At 48.7% G+C, this 13,878-nt stretch overlaps 1 protein-coding gene across 1 annotated transcript in view; it reads right to left on the minus strand.

The window, feature by feature from the left end:
• Positions 1 to 13,384, minus strand: part of CHGA (chromogranin A) — a 124,895-nt gene extending 111,511 nt beyond the window's left edge. The window contains exons 1-2 of the mRNA XM_069637741.1: positions 12,994 to 13,384; positions 8,311 to 8,357 (exon numbers count right to left, since the gene is read on the minus strand). Of these exons, the coding sequence (XP_069493842.1) occupies positions 8,311 to 8,357; positions 12,994 to 13,039 (93 nt within the window). The 5' untranslated portion in view covers positions 13,040 to 13,384. The remainder of the gene's footprint in view (positions 1 to 8,310; positions 8,358 to 12,993) is intronic.
• Positions 13,385 to 13,878: the final 494 nt, after the last annotated feature.

Here is a 13,878-nt window from a genome sequence, read left to right on the forward strand (position 1 = left end):
GGTTGCTGGAGGGACACCACCATCCATAAGTTTAGTGGTGGTGGTTCTAAAGCTACCACCAGCCACCAACACTGTCTGCCTTTCCTTGGCTTGCCGCTTGGCTTATTGAGGGCTGCTGGTGAAGGTAGGGCGAAGATGCTGCAATCACAGCCAGCTATTATTTCCACATTCAATCAGGTTGTGTTGGCAGAGATGGTTGGTGGAAGGTAGGGAAAGTCTCCTTTCGACATCCTTTATAGATGCCTAACGTATGTCATTTGGATCGAGGTTAGAAGCCTGTGACGGAAATGTTTGAGGGAGAAAAGACCGAAGATTATTTTTCTGAAAATAACCTTCGGTCTTTTCTCCCCTGAACATTTCAAACTTGGCCCATACCCACACTCCACACCCACTGGCCACCCCCAACCCCAACTTACCTTGCGGCGGTGCATTTCTCTGTGTGGCGCCAACTCGCTGTGTCCCTGCAATGCCTGTTCCCTTTCACTTCCGTGATCGGGAACCGGCGCTGCAGGGTCCTGGCGCTGCAGGGTCCTTTCCTTTTTTTTTCTTTTTACTTTTTGGGATCGGTTGCGGGGGACACCGCTGCAACCCACGCTCACAATATAGTGAACAAGGGTGCGAGTAGCACCCCTGCATCCTCCGCAGCCCTTACCACTGACTGGGGGACCCACATTTACATAGTAAACTGCAGCATGTCTGTCTGTCTGTCTCACTGCTGGGTGGGGAGTAGCGTGGGTGGAGATGCCTGATGGTCATGACTTCTAATTATACCTGACTAGTCCTGTCTGATAGTTTTATATCTTCTCCCGCCTGCTCTGGTCATTGTTTCTAACCCTGCCTGTTAGGTTGTGTGTGTGTAAAACAGATTCATTTTACTTTATGAAAAGGAACTCTAAAGCACAATGGTGAAATGGTAGCTTCTGAACGTGGTGGGCAGGACATGCTTGTGAAGAGCAGAAGATACATTTGGGGGAAGAGGACTCTATAATCAGGCCACATCGGCTAGTTGGTTGGTATTGTAGGGTGACAAAATAACCTTTTCCCCTAAGGTGTAAAAAGGCCTTGTTCTGGCGCTGTGCGTCACCCACTATGCCTCCCAAGTCACCCACCCTTCTTCCTTCCTATTCACTACCCATGGACTTTCCACATTAACCCTTTTAAACCATACTTCCGTCATGCCACACATTCCTTTAGCTAGCATGATAATATCAGTGTATCCATATGCCCTTCAAGTTTCCTCCCTTCAACTGCCCACTTGACTTTTTTCAACCTCCAAGGGCCTTTTGCCCAAGAGTGCTCTCTTTGAGAAATCCCCTTTACTGACATTGGCTTCCCCTCAATTCCTACCATTCAAACCAATCCACCCCTCTTCAAGACCTCCAACCCCTTGTATCTGCCTCACTGCCCTTCCATGCATGGTGTAATGAAAGAACAGGTGACTAACGTGGGCCTCATTACAAGTCAGCCGGTTCGGAAACAACGGTGGTGGTAAATGCGCCGCCACTGTTGTTTCCGGACCGGCTGATTCCGAGTCCTGCAGGCGGGAGGTGTCACTCCCGCCAGGTCTGACCTGGCGGGAGTAACACCACCCGCCTGCAAGCGGACATGGAAACACCGGCTCTGTCATAGACGGAACCAGTGTTTCCATGGACCCCATCCCCATGGAGTCGTATGGGACTACATGGGAATGGGGATTTACAGAATTCCACCTCCGGAATTACCGGGTCGCCGGAGTTGTAATTCCCCAGTGATTCCAGCAATCACAGAGGCGGAATGGTATTACGGGTCTGGCGGCAGCCTGCTGGTTTTTCCGGTACGCTTACCGCCGGATGCGTAATGAGGCCCCATCAAAGGATTTACTGGAAGGGAAAAAGGCTTGCCTTGAAATTGAAACAATGTAATTCTTGTGTGCTGAAATTGACATGATGCAATTCTTCTGAAACTATCAGTGTAAAACGTGTGAGGTGAAATTGACAACTTAATGTATTGCCCAACACCTTGTACTAGAACATTTAATGTATAGTATATATTGCTTTATTTTTCCTTTTTCTCATGCTCAACGATGTGGCGAGATTGCACTGTGTAATTAATAATAAATACTTGAAAAAGGAAGGGAAGAGTAGCACGTGTGTACCCTTCATTGCAAGTGAAGTAATTAAAAACAGCGTCCATGGTTCATCTGTCCCCCACTGTAAACTAGGCCCGAGAAAACTAAGCCAGATTCCTCGAGCTCCTATTGATTGCATTGGCAGAGTGAGCCAGCTGGCAGCATGCCCAGAGCACTGAGGAAAAGCATGGGGCTGCCTGTGATACCCTCCCCAGGGTGCCTGGTATACCGGGGGTGATGCCACGAGAAACAGAGGGGCATGTTAGAAGCAAAGCACAGGATTGGGAGGGCGAAACACAAGGGGGAGGATTGGGAAGCCAAGTGGTGGCACAGCGACACCCGAATAATTTTATTGCTAATATCACCCTGGGTGAAATTGCAGTTGAACTGTTAAAAATAGTTTCTATTAGACCAAGTTGGGAGATGCGGCTCTAGAGACATCGGATTATAAATGTCCAGAGATCTAAAAACAAAGGGAATTCTACTCCTACAATACAAATACCAGGGACACCATTCCATCTCTCGTTAGGCCACTGGAATGGAGCGGCATTTACTCACGCGGCATCAGTTCCCCGGATGCCCACAAAGCCAAACTAAGGGGATGTTCTTTATAAGGAAAACGATGAAATGTGTTTTGTGAGAAGTCATTTTGACGGGAAAACGATTGTTCGAAAGGTGTTAATGATTTCTGAGTAAAATAATGAAAGAAAAAAATGTAAAATAAATATTATGTAATGTATACAATAAAAGAGCAGCACATCAACTACACAAATAAGAACGCAATAAGTTGGAAAACTGTTTGGCGTGTGCTTGGAAGAAAAGAGACCAAACTGGGGGTGTATGGAGCAGGGGGAGGGAGGGTTAAATCCCAATGAATGTTCAACATTGCATGTTAATAGCAATATAGACGTGCACGCTTTCCATGAGACGGATAAACATCTAAATGGGCTGATAGAAAACATTACATTGTCTGTCCTTTTCAGATAAGGCAAAGTTAGAACAAATGATTATACGTAAATGCGTTGAAACATTGTGCTTTCAAAACAAAAGATATCCCCTTTCTTCATACATGAAATCCCATCACCCACATGCTGGCAGTTAGATTACAATTATAATTGGTTATTTATAACACGCTTAGTACGGACCAGGGGATCGAACCTCTGTTGCTCTGCGTCTTCTTGCTTCCAAGACGAGCGCATTGCCCCTAAGCTATCCTCCTGAGCCTTCGCATCTATATCTTTGCATCTAAATTAAAATATTGTATTTGTTATCTAGGATACTAAAAGTCTTGACTGAAAAATGATGTAAAAATACATACATACAGACATTACATTGTGAAAAGTGCAAAGGAACATTCCTAATGTAATAAAGAAAATTCAGAGAAACCAAAATACCAAACAGGGCAACCCTTCTACAACCCCATTCTTGCCTTTTTCTTATCCTACTAAAAAAAAAAACACTTCTGACCATAAAACACTCACCCCATTTTTCAAATATGAAGTCTTCTGCAGCACGACTTCTCCAATTAAGTGGCCTGTTGGCGCTAAACTCTGTACACATGGCTGTGATTTGATAGGAACAGGTGGCGACGCATGATACCAATCCTGGTGTGTTGATGAGAGCAGATTTAAGAAATATCTGCTCTGTGTGCCAGTGGGATTCTACGTGAGTCGGGCAAGTACGATTTGGGTTGCCAAGCAACGAGCATGGGTAGATGTTGGAATGCAACGTGGTGGGATGATAGAGCAGATCAGAGTGGTGGGTGTAGAGTGGCTGCTGTATCAGCAGCCAAGCCACTGCTGTGTGGGCAGTGGTTGATGTATGGAGTGTATATTGGCAGAGGGAGTGTGAACACGGGGTGATTAGTGGTAGAAGAGAATGGTAGTTGAAGTTGAGGCCTGGCGTGGTAGGATAATAAGGCCCATGTGTGGTTTTATGGGTCCCAGTTTCCTCCAAATGTTCTTGAGGTCGCCATCAATTGTTATATCATGTTTAGGGTTTTTAATTTGTGCAGCTGTGGTTCCAATGCCATGTGCATAGTCATTATCGGGTATTCCTGATTGTTTCCATTCATAGGTGTGGGTGTCTGGCAGTTTGGCACTTGGTATGGCCTCCTATGGTGTCTAGTTGTTGGCTTGCTTCTGTGTATGTATTCTTGGATGGTAAAGGATGGCTGCATAGCTTGCAACCCGTATTGATCCTGTAGAACAGAGGTCTGCAATCTGCGGATCACCAGTGTTTTGAACGATGACTGCCATGACCGTGTATAATGGACCATGGCTGATGGAAGTTATAGTCCAAAACATCTGGTGGTCCTAAGGATTCAGACCCCAGCTGTGGAACCTCTCAATGCTCTACTTCCACATTGGGGTGAACAGTTGGACATGGAGCTGCTGTCGGATCTGTCTGCCCCCTTCTGGAGTTTGGCTCCCGATATTCTAGTACATGGGCTGCAGTGAGCGTTTACCAAGTAGACCTGTAATAGTCTGTCCTTCTAATTGAGATTGGTGTTGGAATCCCGTGACGGAAATGTTCGAGAGATAAAAGACCGAAGATTATTTTTCCTAAAATAATCTTTGTTCTTTTCACCCCTGAACATTTCTGGCTTGGCCCCCACCCACACCCCCACCACCTACTTACCTTGCGGCGACACACTTTGCTGTGTGCCGCTGACTCTGTGTCCCTGCGATGCCTGGTCTCTTTCACTTCCGTGATCGCGCCGCAGGGTCCTTTCCTTTTTTAAAAAATGTTTTACTTTATTTTTTTCACTTTTTTGGGATCGGCTGTGGGGGACACCCCTGTAAACCCTGCTCACAATATAGTGAACAACGGGGCGGGGGACACCCCCTTAGCCCCTGCAGCCCTTAGCACCGAATGGGGGATTTGGTTGAACTTTTCGGCCGTTCAGAATTTTTGTTTATGGGATTTTTGGATGTTTCCTCTAAGTGGATCCATAAGCGTGCCCCATTACTCTATCCCCTTGTTTTACTGTGATCCGTTGTTTCGCAGCTATGTTACACTGCGTAGCACATTCAACACGTACAGTACCCTCCATTTGATGGCATCGTCCCTTCTGATCACATGAGTAGTTCTCATGATGCCACCTCTACTTAGCAGCAAAGTGAGCCATCTTCTGTATTGCCCTCCGCCGGCGTGCCTTCTATCCTGGACGCACACATCCAAGCATTTGTAATCAAGGTCCTTCACTAACCTCCCCATGATGATACATCATCCCTGCGCTCATTGGACATACCTGTGATCCCTCAGAGTAATTCTGCTTCATCTGTGCCTAATGCAAAGGTTGGGATAAGGCAACTTCTCTTCCCACCTAACTCCACCTCATTTATCACAAAGCTCCCTGGAGTGTTGGGTAGGGTGACCAGACATCCTGGTTTTCCCAGGACAGTCCAGGGAAATCACCCGACGTCCTAGGAGTTTTTTTATTTTATGAATCCCGTCCGGGGTTTCGCCTACAGTCTCTTTTTTTTTGCTGCAATCTGATTTCGAAATCCCAAAATCGAGTTCCGGCGCATCTCTTCCTATGGGAATGGGGGCGTGAAATGCTTTTCACGCCCCCATTTCCTCCCCCCTTGCCCTCACCGGCGCTCTCCTCCAATGAGAGCAGTGTGCCTGTTAGCACACCCTCTCCCCCTAACCCCCCAAAATGGGCCACGGACATCGAGGTAGGACTACAGTTGTATGTGTATTTACTTTAGTCCTACTTCTATTTTCACGGCCTGTCCCGGGTTTGTTTTTTGAAAATCTAGTCACCCTAGTGTTGGGGTCTGTGTTGCCTGAATCTGGGAAAGTGTTCTAACAGTCACCAGTAGTGCCACTCATTATACTTATTGGAATATGAAGAGAATGGTATATTCCCACCCCGCCCCCCCTGCATGGGTGTGTGCTTTTCCTATTTGCCTACCCCTAACTTGTCAAATAAATATTCTTTAGTAAGGCCTGTGTGGGGAACTGCTGCTAACCTGGGTGGTGTCTTAGCTTGATCATTCACGCCCTGAGGTCCCACATGACTCGTCAAACCTACTCCACTGTCGTCGGGTGTGCTATTCCAGAGCATGTCTCCGGAGGATAGCTCGATTTGGAAGCAAGACAACACAGAGCAACACAGGTTCGATCCCCGGGTCCTCGCTCACAAACCTCTGGGTATTAAGCACGTCATAAATAACCAATTGGAATATGTTTGCCTTCAAGCCTACCTTCTTTCTACAATCCTGACTGTCACATTGTGCGTAGCAGAATGGCATAACCTTGTCCCCTTTGACACCACACAGTGCCTCTGCAAACCCCATCGCCTACTCATTTTAATGCAGGAACATATTAACCCTCCATTTGTTCTTAACCTTTATTACTTGGAGGATACGCCCTATTTCCTTACAGTTTATTCCTATTGCTCACATAAGCCCTACCCGCGTGACACACCTTCTCCAACTTGAGGAGGGCGCATATCAGTGGAACAAGCCCTGCTTACGTCACAAACTCCTCCCTCAGCAGTAAATATGCTCCGAGAGGCGCTCCTCTTCCAGAGCAAGAACCCCAGACTCTCATTTGATATGCCACCTAGTCTCACCTCTGCCTGCCCTGTGGCCTCCTGCAGCCTTGCGCACTTTGCCACGACACTTGGGACACAGTGCCCATATCCAAGGACGTCCTTTCACAAAAATGCCAACGGTAGCGGAAGTGACATTACATGACTCCAGACCACTGATGACATCACAGGATGTGATGTCATTTGTTCCCACTGCCAAATGACATCACTGGAAGCGATGGAACACGACCTTTCACCTGTTTAATGAGTCAAGCAATTATTGTATAGAATTCCAGAAAGGCACATTATTTATTATTCTTTCTTTTTTAGGGTCACTGCTCAAAGTGTTCCACTTGTGGAAACCCCTGTTTTTTTAAGAGGCCTCAACAAAAAAGCCAGCCACTCCAGAAAAAAAGAGTCACGTGACGCTGGTCACAGCCCAGGAGCTTCAATAAAAAAAACAAAAATAATCTTTTTTTTATTTATTTAGGGGTAACATGGGAGGAATCTACAGGGGTAACAAGGGAGACTTTCGGGGTCACAGATGCGACCCCTGGTGACCCCCAAAGGACGTCCCTGCGCTATATCCCTATTCTCTCACCCCCAGAGCAGGGCGTCCGTCCCTTCTGTGTGGTGCCCACACATCCCCGGCCATAATGCTGCCTTCCCATCCGGTGTCCTCTCCATGTGCCCGCTTCAATACTTCTGGAAGTGCTGCCTGTAAAGTGCTTGCACTAATCCCAGGCCTTGCAATGCCTTGGACACCAGGAGGAAGCTGAACCGAACCCTTGGATCCAGCTTCCCCCATAGAGCCAGAGGTTGAACCCTGACGTAACGAGGGGTATGCACTCCTGGCACCCTCACAGGGCTATCGAGTCTCTGTCTGCACCGCGTGGGTGCCATTTTTGGGGTGCACTTAATATTACTGTCAACCATTCAATCTGAAGTATTTGACTTTCCTGATCTTAATCGTTTCTGCTTTGGGGGAGAAAATGGATTTCCCAGTGTTGGAAGAGGTGCAGCTGAGGTCCTCCCATTCTAAACCCCTCCCTCCTCCCTCCCTTTGAGCCTCTCCACTCCCTGGTAACATCCTCCATGGGCCATGCCAGATTTCAGACCCGTCGGGTCGCAGCAGGAATGATTACTCTTGGAACCAATTCATTCTCATTCAAAGAAAACACATTAGGGCAGTGGTTCAAGGGTACTGTGGAGAGGGGACAACAGGGTTCAGACACGAGAACACAGGGACACAAGTCCCCAAAAAGCGTAACTATTGGCATGAATGTGCTTCAATCTTACTCACTTGACCTGTGTATAGTTCAGATACCTTCTAATACATTCCTAAATGCCACAGTTGAGAACCAAGACTCAATTTCTGGGCATGACGACCCTCCTGACACAAGGAACATACAAACATTGCCTGCCAATTGTATACAAGGAAATTGACTTAATGACACCCTTGAGAGTGTGGCCATCATCTTCCCAAGTTTAGCACCAACTATTGACGCAAGTGCGCCCCTCTCGGCCCACCTACTCCGACAGAGTGTCTACAAAGGCAGACTAATGTCCAAGACTTTAGAGTCTTCCAGTGCGGGCACGAGCACAGCTAGCCGCAGCGCATGTCTCACAGCTCTTGCGGGAGCGCAACATCAATCCTTACCTTTGTGTCGTCTTGACTCGTATCACTGGACACAGGCAGGGAACTCGCTACAAAGGATGAGAAAGAACCACCGGGAAAGTTATTAATGAAAAGGTCCAGCGAAAGCCCCACACCCCCTTCCCCCAATCAATCTATAGGTCATAAATTCCGATCATTACCGCGGAGGCACTTAATCCATACGCAGTAATCTGTGTTGGAACAAACGGTCCTCTGAGGGACTGCTTGTTCCTTCCCTACGAAAATCCCTGGGGTTTAGCGGCGCTTGCTAACAACACGCCGGCTCTGGAACTGCTCAAAGGCTCGGGCTACACACCGAAGGGTGTCTGGTGTAGCAGCAGCCGGCTCCGGAGTTACTCAAAGGCTTGAGCTCGGGCTACACACCGAAGGGTGTCTGGTGTAGCAGCAGCCGGCTCCGGAGCTGCTCAAAGGCTCGGGCTACACACCGAAGGGTGTTTGGTGTAGCAGCAGCCGGCTCCGGAACTACTCAAAGGCTTGAGCTCGGGCTACACACCGAAGGGTGTCTGGTGTAGCAACAGCCGGCTCCGGAGCTACTCAAAGGCTTGAGCTCGGGCTACACACCAAAGGGTGTCTGGTGTAGCAGCAGCCGGCTCCGGAATGGCTCAAAGGCTCGGGCTACACGCCGAAGGGTGACTGGTGTAGCAGCAGTCGGCTCCGGAGCTACTTACAGGCCCTGGCTGAATACTGAAGGGTGAGTGGTGTAGCAGCAGCCAGCTCTGGAGCTACTCAAAGGCTCAGGCTACACACCGAAGGGTGACTGGTGTAGCAGCAGCCGGCGCCGGAGCTACTTACAGGCCCCGGCTGAATACTGAAGGGTGTCTGGTATAGCAGCAGCCAGCTCTGGAGCTACTTAAAGGCTCAGGCTACACACCGAAGGGTGACTGGTGTAGCAGCAGCCGGCGCCGGAGCTACTCACAGGCTTGGGCTACACACCAAAGCGTGTCTGGTGTAGCAGCAGACGGCTCCGGAGCTACTCACAGGCTCGAGCTACACGCCTAAGGGTGTCTGGTGTAGCAGCAGACGGCTCCGGAGCTACTCACAGGCTCGAGCTACACGCCTAAGGGTGTCTGGCATGGGAGCACCAGTCAGCTACCGCACTGAGTTACAAAACCTTCATTTACTTGACAAACATTATTGATTAATAACAAATATTCTTACCTTAGGTAATAATACATTACAAAGAAAAATGCACACATCATCATTACATAAAAAATAAAGTCATTTTAACACATTAAATAAATACATTAAATAAACCAACCCGTGCACTCGTTTGTATTCCTCTCACTCTAATTTCTATTTAAATAGCCTTGTGCGTTAATTAAAACAAGCATTGGAAAAGCCATCAGTTTTTGCTGGCGTGCAGGCATTGCACAGACATTTGCCAGGCTCTGCCATAATGGTTCTAGCAGTCATAGGATGGCAACAGCTGGAACACGGTGTGAGCACCCGGGCATATGATAGCAGTGCCTCGCAAAAGACTGTCTAATACAGATCTGCACAATTCAAAACCGTGGCCTTCAGTACAAAGAGCAGATGTGAGGTGACACCTATTACTCATAAATCACGTGGGCGAAAGCACACTTAGTTTAGAAATGTTATTACACAAGTCACACATTTGCCGCTGCAACGTAGACAAGAACTCCCAGAAGACTGCCAAGAAATAACACTGGCGTGCACTTTAGAGCACACAGTGTGATGTCACTCCTTGAGAGTGCTGGCTCATAGAGATCCCAAGAGGTCCTGATTTGCGTGGGGAGGGCAGGCCATGGGCAATCAATGGTGGGTAACTACAACCAGACCCCACAAACATGTGTGTCCCTCTTTACACCAATATCTCAATCATATCTGTACTGCAATGCACATATGTTGGCTTATAGACAGTGCTTAAAGCCGCCTACTTGCAAAAACTAAAAATGAAGCATGCCACACCACTCTGAGTGGATGAGGTCTTCTTTTAACTGTGGTGGCAATGCTCACAATTTGGTGTTTTAAATACCACTTCTTTTTAAAAATAAAACTAAGCTGAGATCACGTAATAGTTACCACTTTGGGCACATAGACTGTACTATGTTAGGTAAATAACCCATATTTACCCCAGGCTTAACTTTCTATGTTCCTTATGATGTAAATATCCCACACAGCTCCAACTCATAGTTGGGTGCAATTAAAAAAAAAAAACTGTGGTACTTAAAATTGTGAGTTTGGCGGTAACGGTAACATCATGCGGTATTTAAAATTACCACATGGTGTTACCCTCCCGGCCAAACTGACAGTGGGACCTTGTTAAGCTGTAGCAAGTCTGTCTGTTTGCGATATACATCAGTAATATAGACCGTAGGAATGTGTTTGAACCAAAATAAAGCGAAAATAACATCGACTTCTAAAATGTAGACCAAGAGGTAAAGTGAAGCCTGGGGTCACTGGTTTGTGGGGTGCCGGTTGAGTAAGAAGGAGCCTACCTCTTGCTTGGTTGTGGAAAATGAAAGACTGGAGGAATACAGGGGTATCGCCCATACCTCCTGTGGAAGGGCTTAGGAGGAATGGGGAGAGAGAATGATGCATGACTGTGGAGGAGTTGGGTAGTGGAGTCTTGGGAGAGGAAAGCACAGATCGTGTATGTGTTTTAATCAGTTAGAGGTCGACATGGTCCACCTTATTTTTCTTCAGCATGTTGGGGCTACTCTCCAGGTGTTTCGTGCTCTGCGTGTTTCCAGTTTCACAGCCTGTATTATTGTGATTTAACCCGCGCATCGCTGGCATTTTCATGCTCTCCACGTGCTCTGGCTGATCTGAAAAGGAAAGTGGGTTCGGAGGGTTTAGTTAGTGGGACTGAGAGGGGAAAGCGCAAGAGAGCTTCGGTGTGCTGTTGGTAGCTAGAGTTTGGAAAAACCGGTCACTGTGTGCAGGTTTGTTTTCAGTCGGCCGACGTTATGTGGTGTTTGGTGCAAGAGTGTGCATCGGGTGATTTGTGTGTGATTGCTTTAGTTTCCTGTTGGGTGTTGTGTGGTGTCTATATTGTGCAGTGTTTTTTGTTTGTTCTATCGGGTGGAGGCATGTGTGTGATTTGTTCAGTGTTTGAGGAAGAGTGTGCAGAGTATTGGAGAGTTTTTAGCAGGGAATACTCTGGGGGGTAAAATGCAATTAGTCACAATGGCGAGCCGGCAGGCAGCAAAACCTACAGTATAACGTTCACCACTTCTTGATGATGTGTTATTGCAAACAATGGCAATGGCTGAAATCAACATTTAAAAAGCTTATCTTGATATGAGGCAGTCTAGGTCATTAATCAGTGTTTTTCAGGTGCATAAAGGAATTCATGTGCTCACTCCCCCATCCACCTTCCCCCCCTTACAGCAGGGGGTCCGAGAAAAGAATATCACCTTCCCCCACATCGCTACAGGATTAAGCACGCATGCAGACCCTGCTAATGCAAGGACTATGGGACCAGGTGATTGCAATGCGGGCAGCCAGGGCAGCTGGTAACCCCAGTGCAGTAGCCCCTCCCCCACAAGAATGAAGCAAGAAAATGCAATCCCATTGGCATGTAGCGACCAACCCGCCTGATGCAGGCGGCCTGCGCCGGTTCATTCACAGATATGCACCGTGCAGCCGAGAGGGGGGCGGAGCATGCACTGAAACAGCTAGATCAATCACAGCACTGGATGTTTACAGCGCTTCAAAGTGCAAAGCCCGTGCCAGAAAGCGCTATGGCTCATCGCACGAGTGTAATTATTGTTATTAATTTTCTACAATCGTTCGGATTTCACGGGCTGCTCACATGGCGTGCTACAGGAAGAGGAGTCTACCTTGGACAGCAAAGTAACCTTCGAGGACCAATGCAGCAGAGAAAGGGTCGGCAATGAAAAAAACAGTGACGGATGTAATATTTTGATCCCTCAGAAAAGTCAGTAAAAAAATGAAGCGGAAGGATCGAGAGGCCAGTGGTTTGCTGGGAGTCCACCTGCACACAGAGACCCATGGGGCCTGTGCTAGTGCCGCAAGGCACCTGTGCTTAGGTGGCGGCAGCTGCTCTGTCCATGGTGCTGAAAGGCACGCTATATTTTGCTAGGGCGCGCTGGCTCTGTCCATGGTGCTGAAAAGCACGCTGTATTTTGCTAGGGCCCGCTGGCTCTGTCCATGGTGCCGGAAAGCGCCTCTGGTTACAATGACAGCCGGCAGCGTCCACGGTGCTGAAGGGCATTGTCCGGCGTCGTTTTCCGTGGTGCTGAATGACAGCGCTGGTCCTGATAGGGACCGTTGCACAGTACTAAGTGCCTCAGGGCGCCATTGGTAAGCGTGGGGATACGTTACCCTGTCCCTGGTGCCTTAGGGCACTGTGGTCTCCGGTGCTCTGTCCTTGAAGTTGAAGGGCACTTTCGCTTTCATTGGCATCCGGTCCCTGTCTCTGCTGCGGAAGTACCCACTTGCTGTTGATGGCACAGGAAACCTATCATTGGTGATTCAGGGCACACATGGATCCGCATTCTATCCATTGTATTGAAGGGCTACATTGGTTTCAATGGGGTCGGCTCCTTTGTCCCTATGCTCCACGCTTCCCCTGGTGCCGAGGGGGCAACATTCGTGTCGAAGGAGCCGGTGCTGGCTGCCTATGGCTATAGGGTATCGCCTGGACCTGAAGCCCACCCGCCATCGCGCATCACTTACCGTGCATCGCGCACAGCGCAATGGCCAGCCACCCCAGGCGCTGCATCGTGTATCCCGTCGATGGTCCGAGGCTGGAGGGCACAGAGAGGGGGCTGCTCCGTGGGAGGTGTGCTGGACGGGGGATACTGGCTGCCGGGTCACCTTCCTCCTCTTACAGCATCGCGTGAAGGAGCTGCTGGGCTCTGCAGCATCGCCCCATTTATAACTCCCAGCCCCTGGATATGATGTCAGCAGCGGAGGCCCTCCCCGTGCAATGCCGGCCCTCCCCTAGTTACCGTGCATGTGCAGGCGAGGGAGGGCTGCGCCGGCGGCAGGTGCGCCTCCCTGCCCCCACACTCGTGCTCGGCTCAGGCTTGGGAGGAGGCGAGCATCCGACGTCTCAAGCTGACCTGCGAACGCTGCCCTTCCTCGCCAGCAGGGGGCACAGCGGGGTGCAAAAATGAACGGCGCACTCCACTTGCGAGATACCTCAGTGGGTTAACGTTCCGGTTACGCAGATGTGTGTACAAGGTACGGGTTAAAGACTTGTGTCCTGGCTGCACCAACACAGACATTCCTCAAAAGGTCCTATTTTCCTATTTATTGATAACACACATTATTTTAGTTATCTTGACTCCCCAACACCAGGGATTGTTGACTTCCCCTTTGATGATGAATGTTTGGGGAACGATGCTTGTTGGGATGCCGTTCACTTGATAGACCCTCTGCAACGTTATCTTAATTGAATAACTCAGTGGAGACCCCTTTCTCACTTTAACAGCAGAGAATACGCGCGCCGGAAACGGAACCACATGTTTTTTAGGGTCACACGGTACACCAGACCCCGCACTCCCGCCCAGTGTTCGGCCTGTCTGTGTGTGTAGGTACGGTATGAGTTTTTTCGTG

This window comes from Ambystoma mexicanum, chromosome 14, assembly GCF_040938575.1.
Source record: "Ambystoma mexicanum isolate Mex_15411 chromosome 14, UKY_AmexF1_1, whole genome shotgun sequence".
NCBI classification, from domain to species: Eukaryota; Metazoa; Chordata; class Amphibia; order Caudata; family Ambystomatidae; genus Ambystoma; species Ambystoma mexicanum.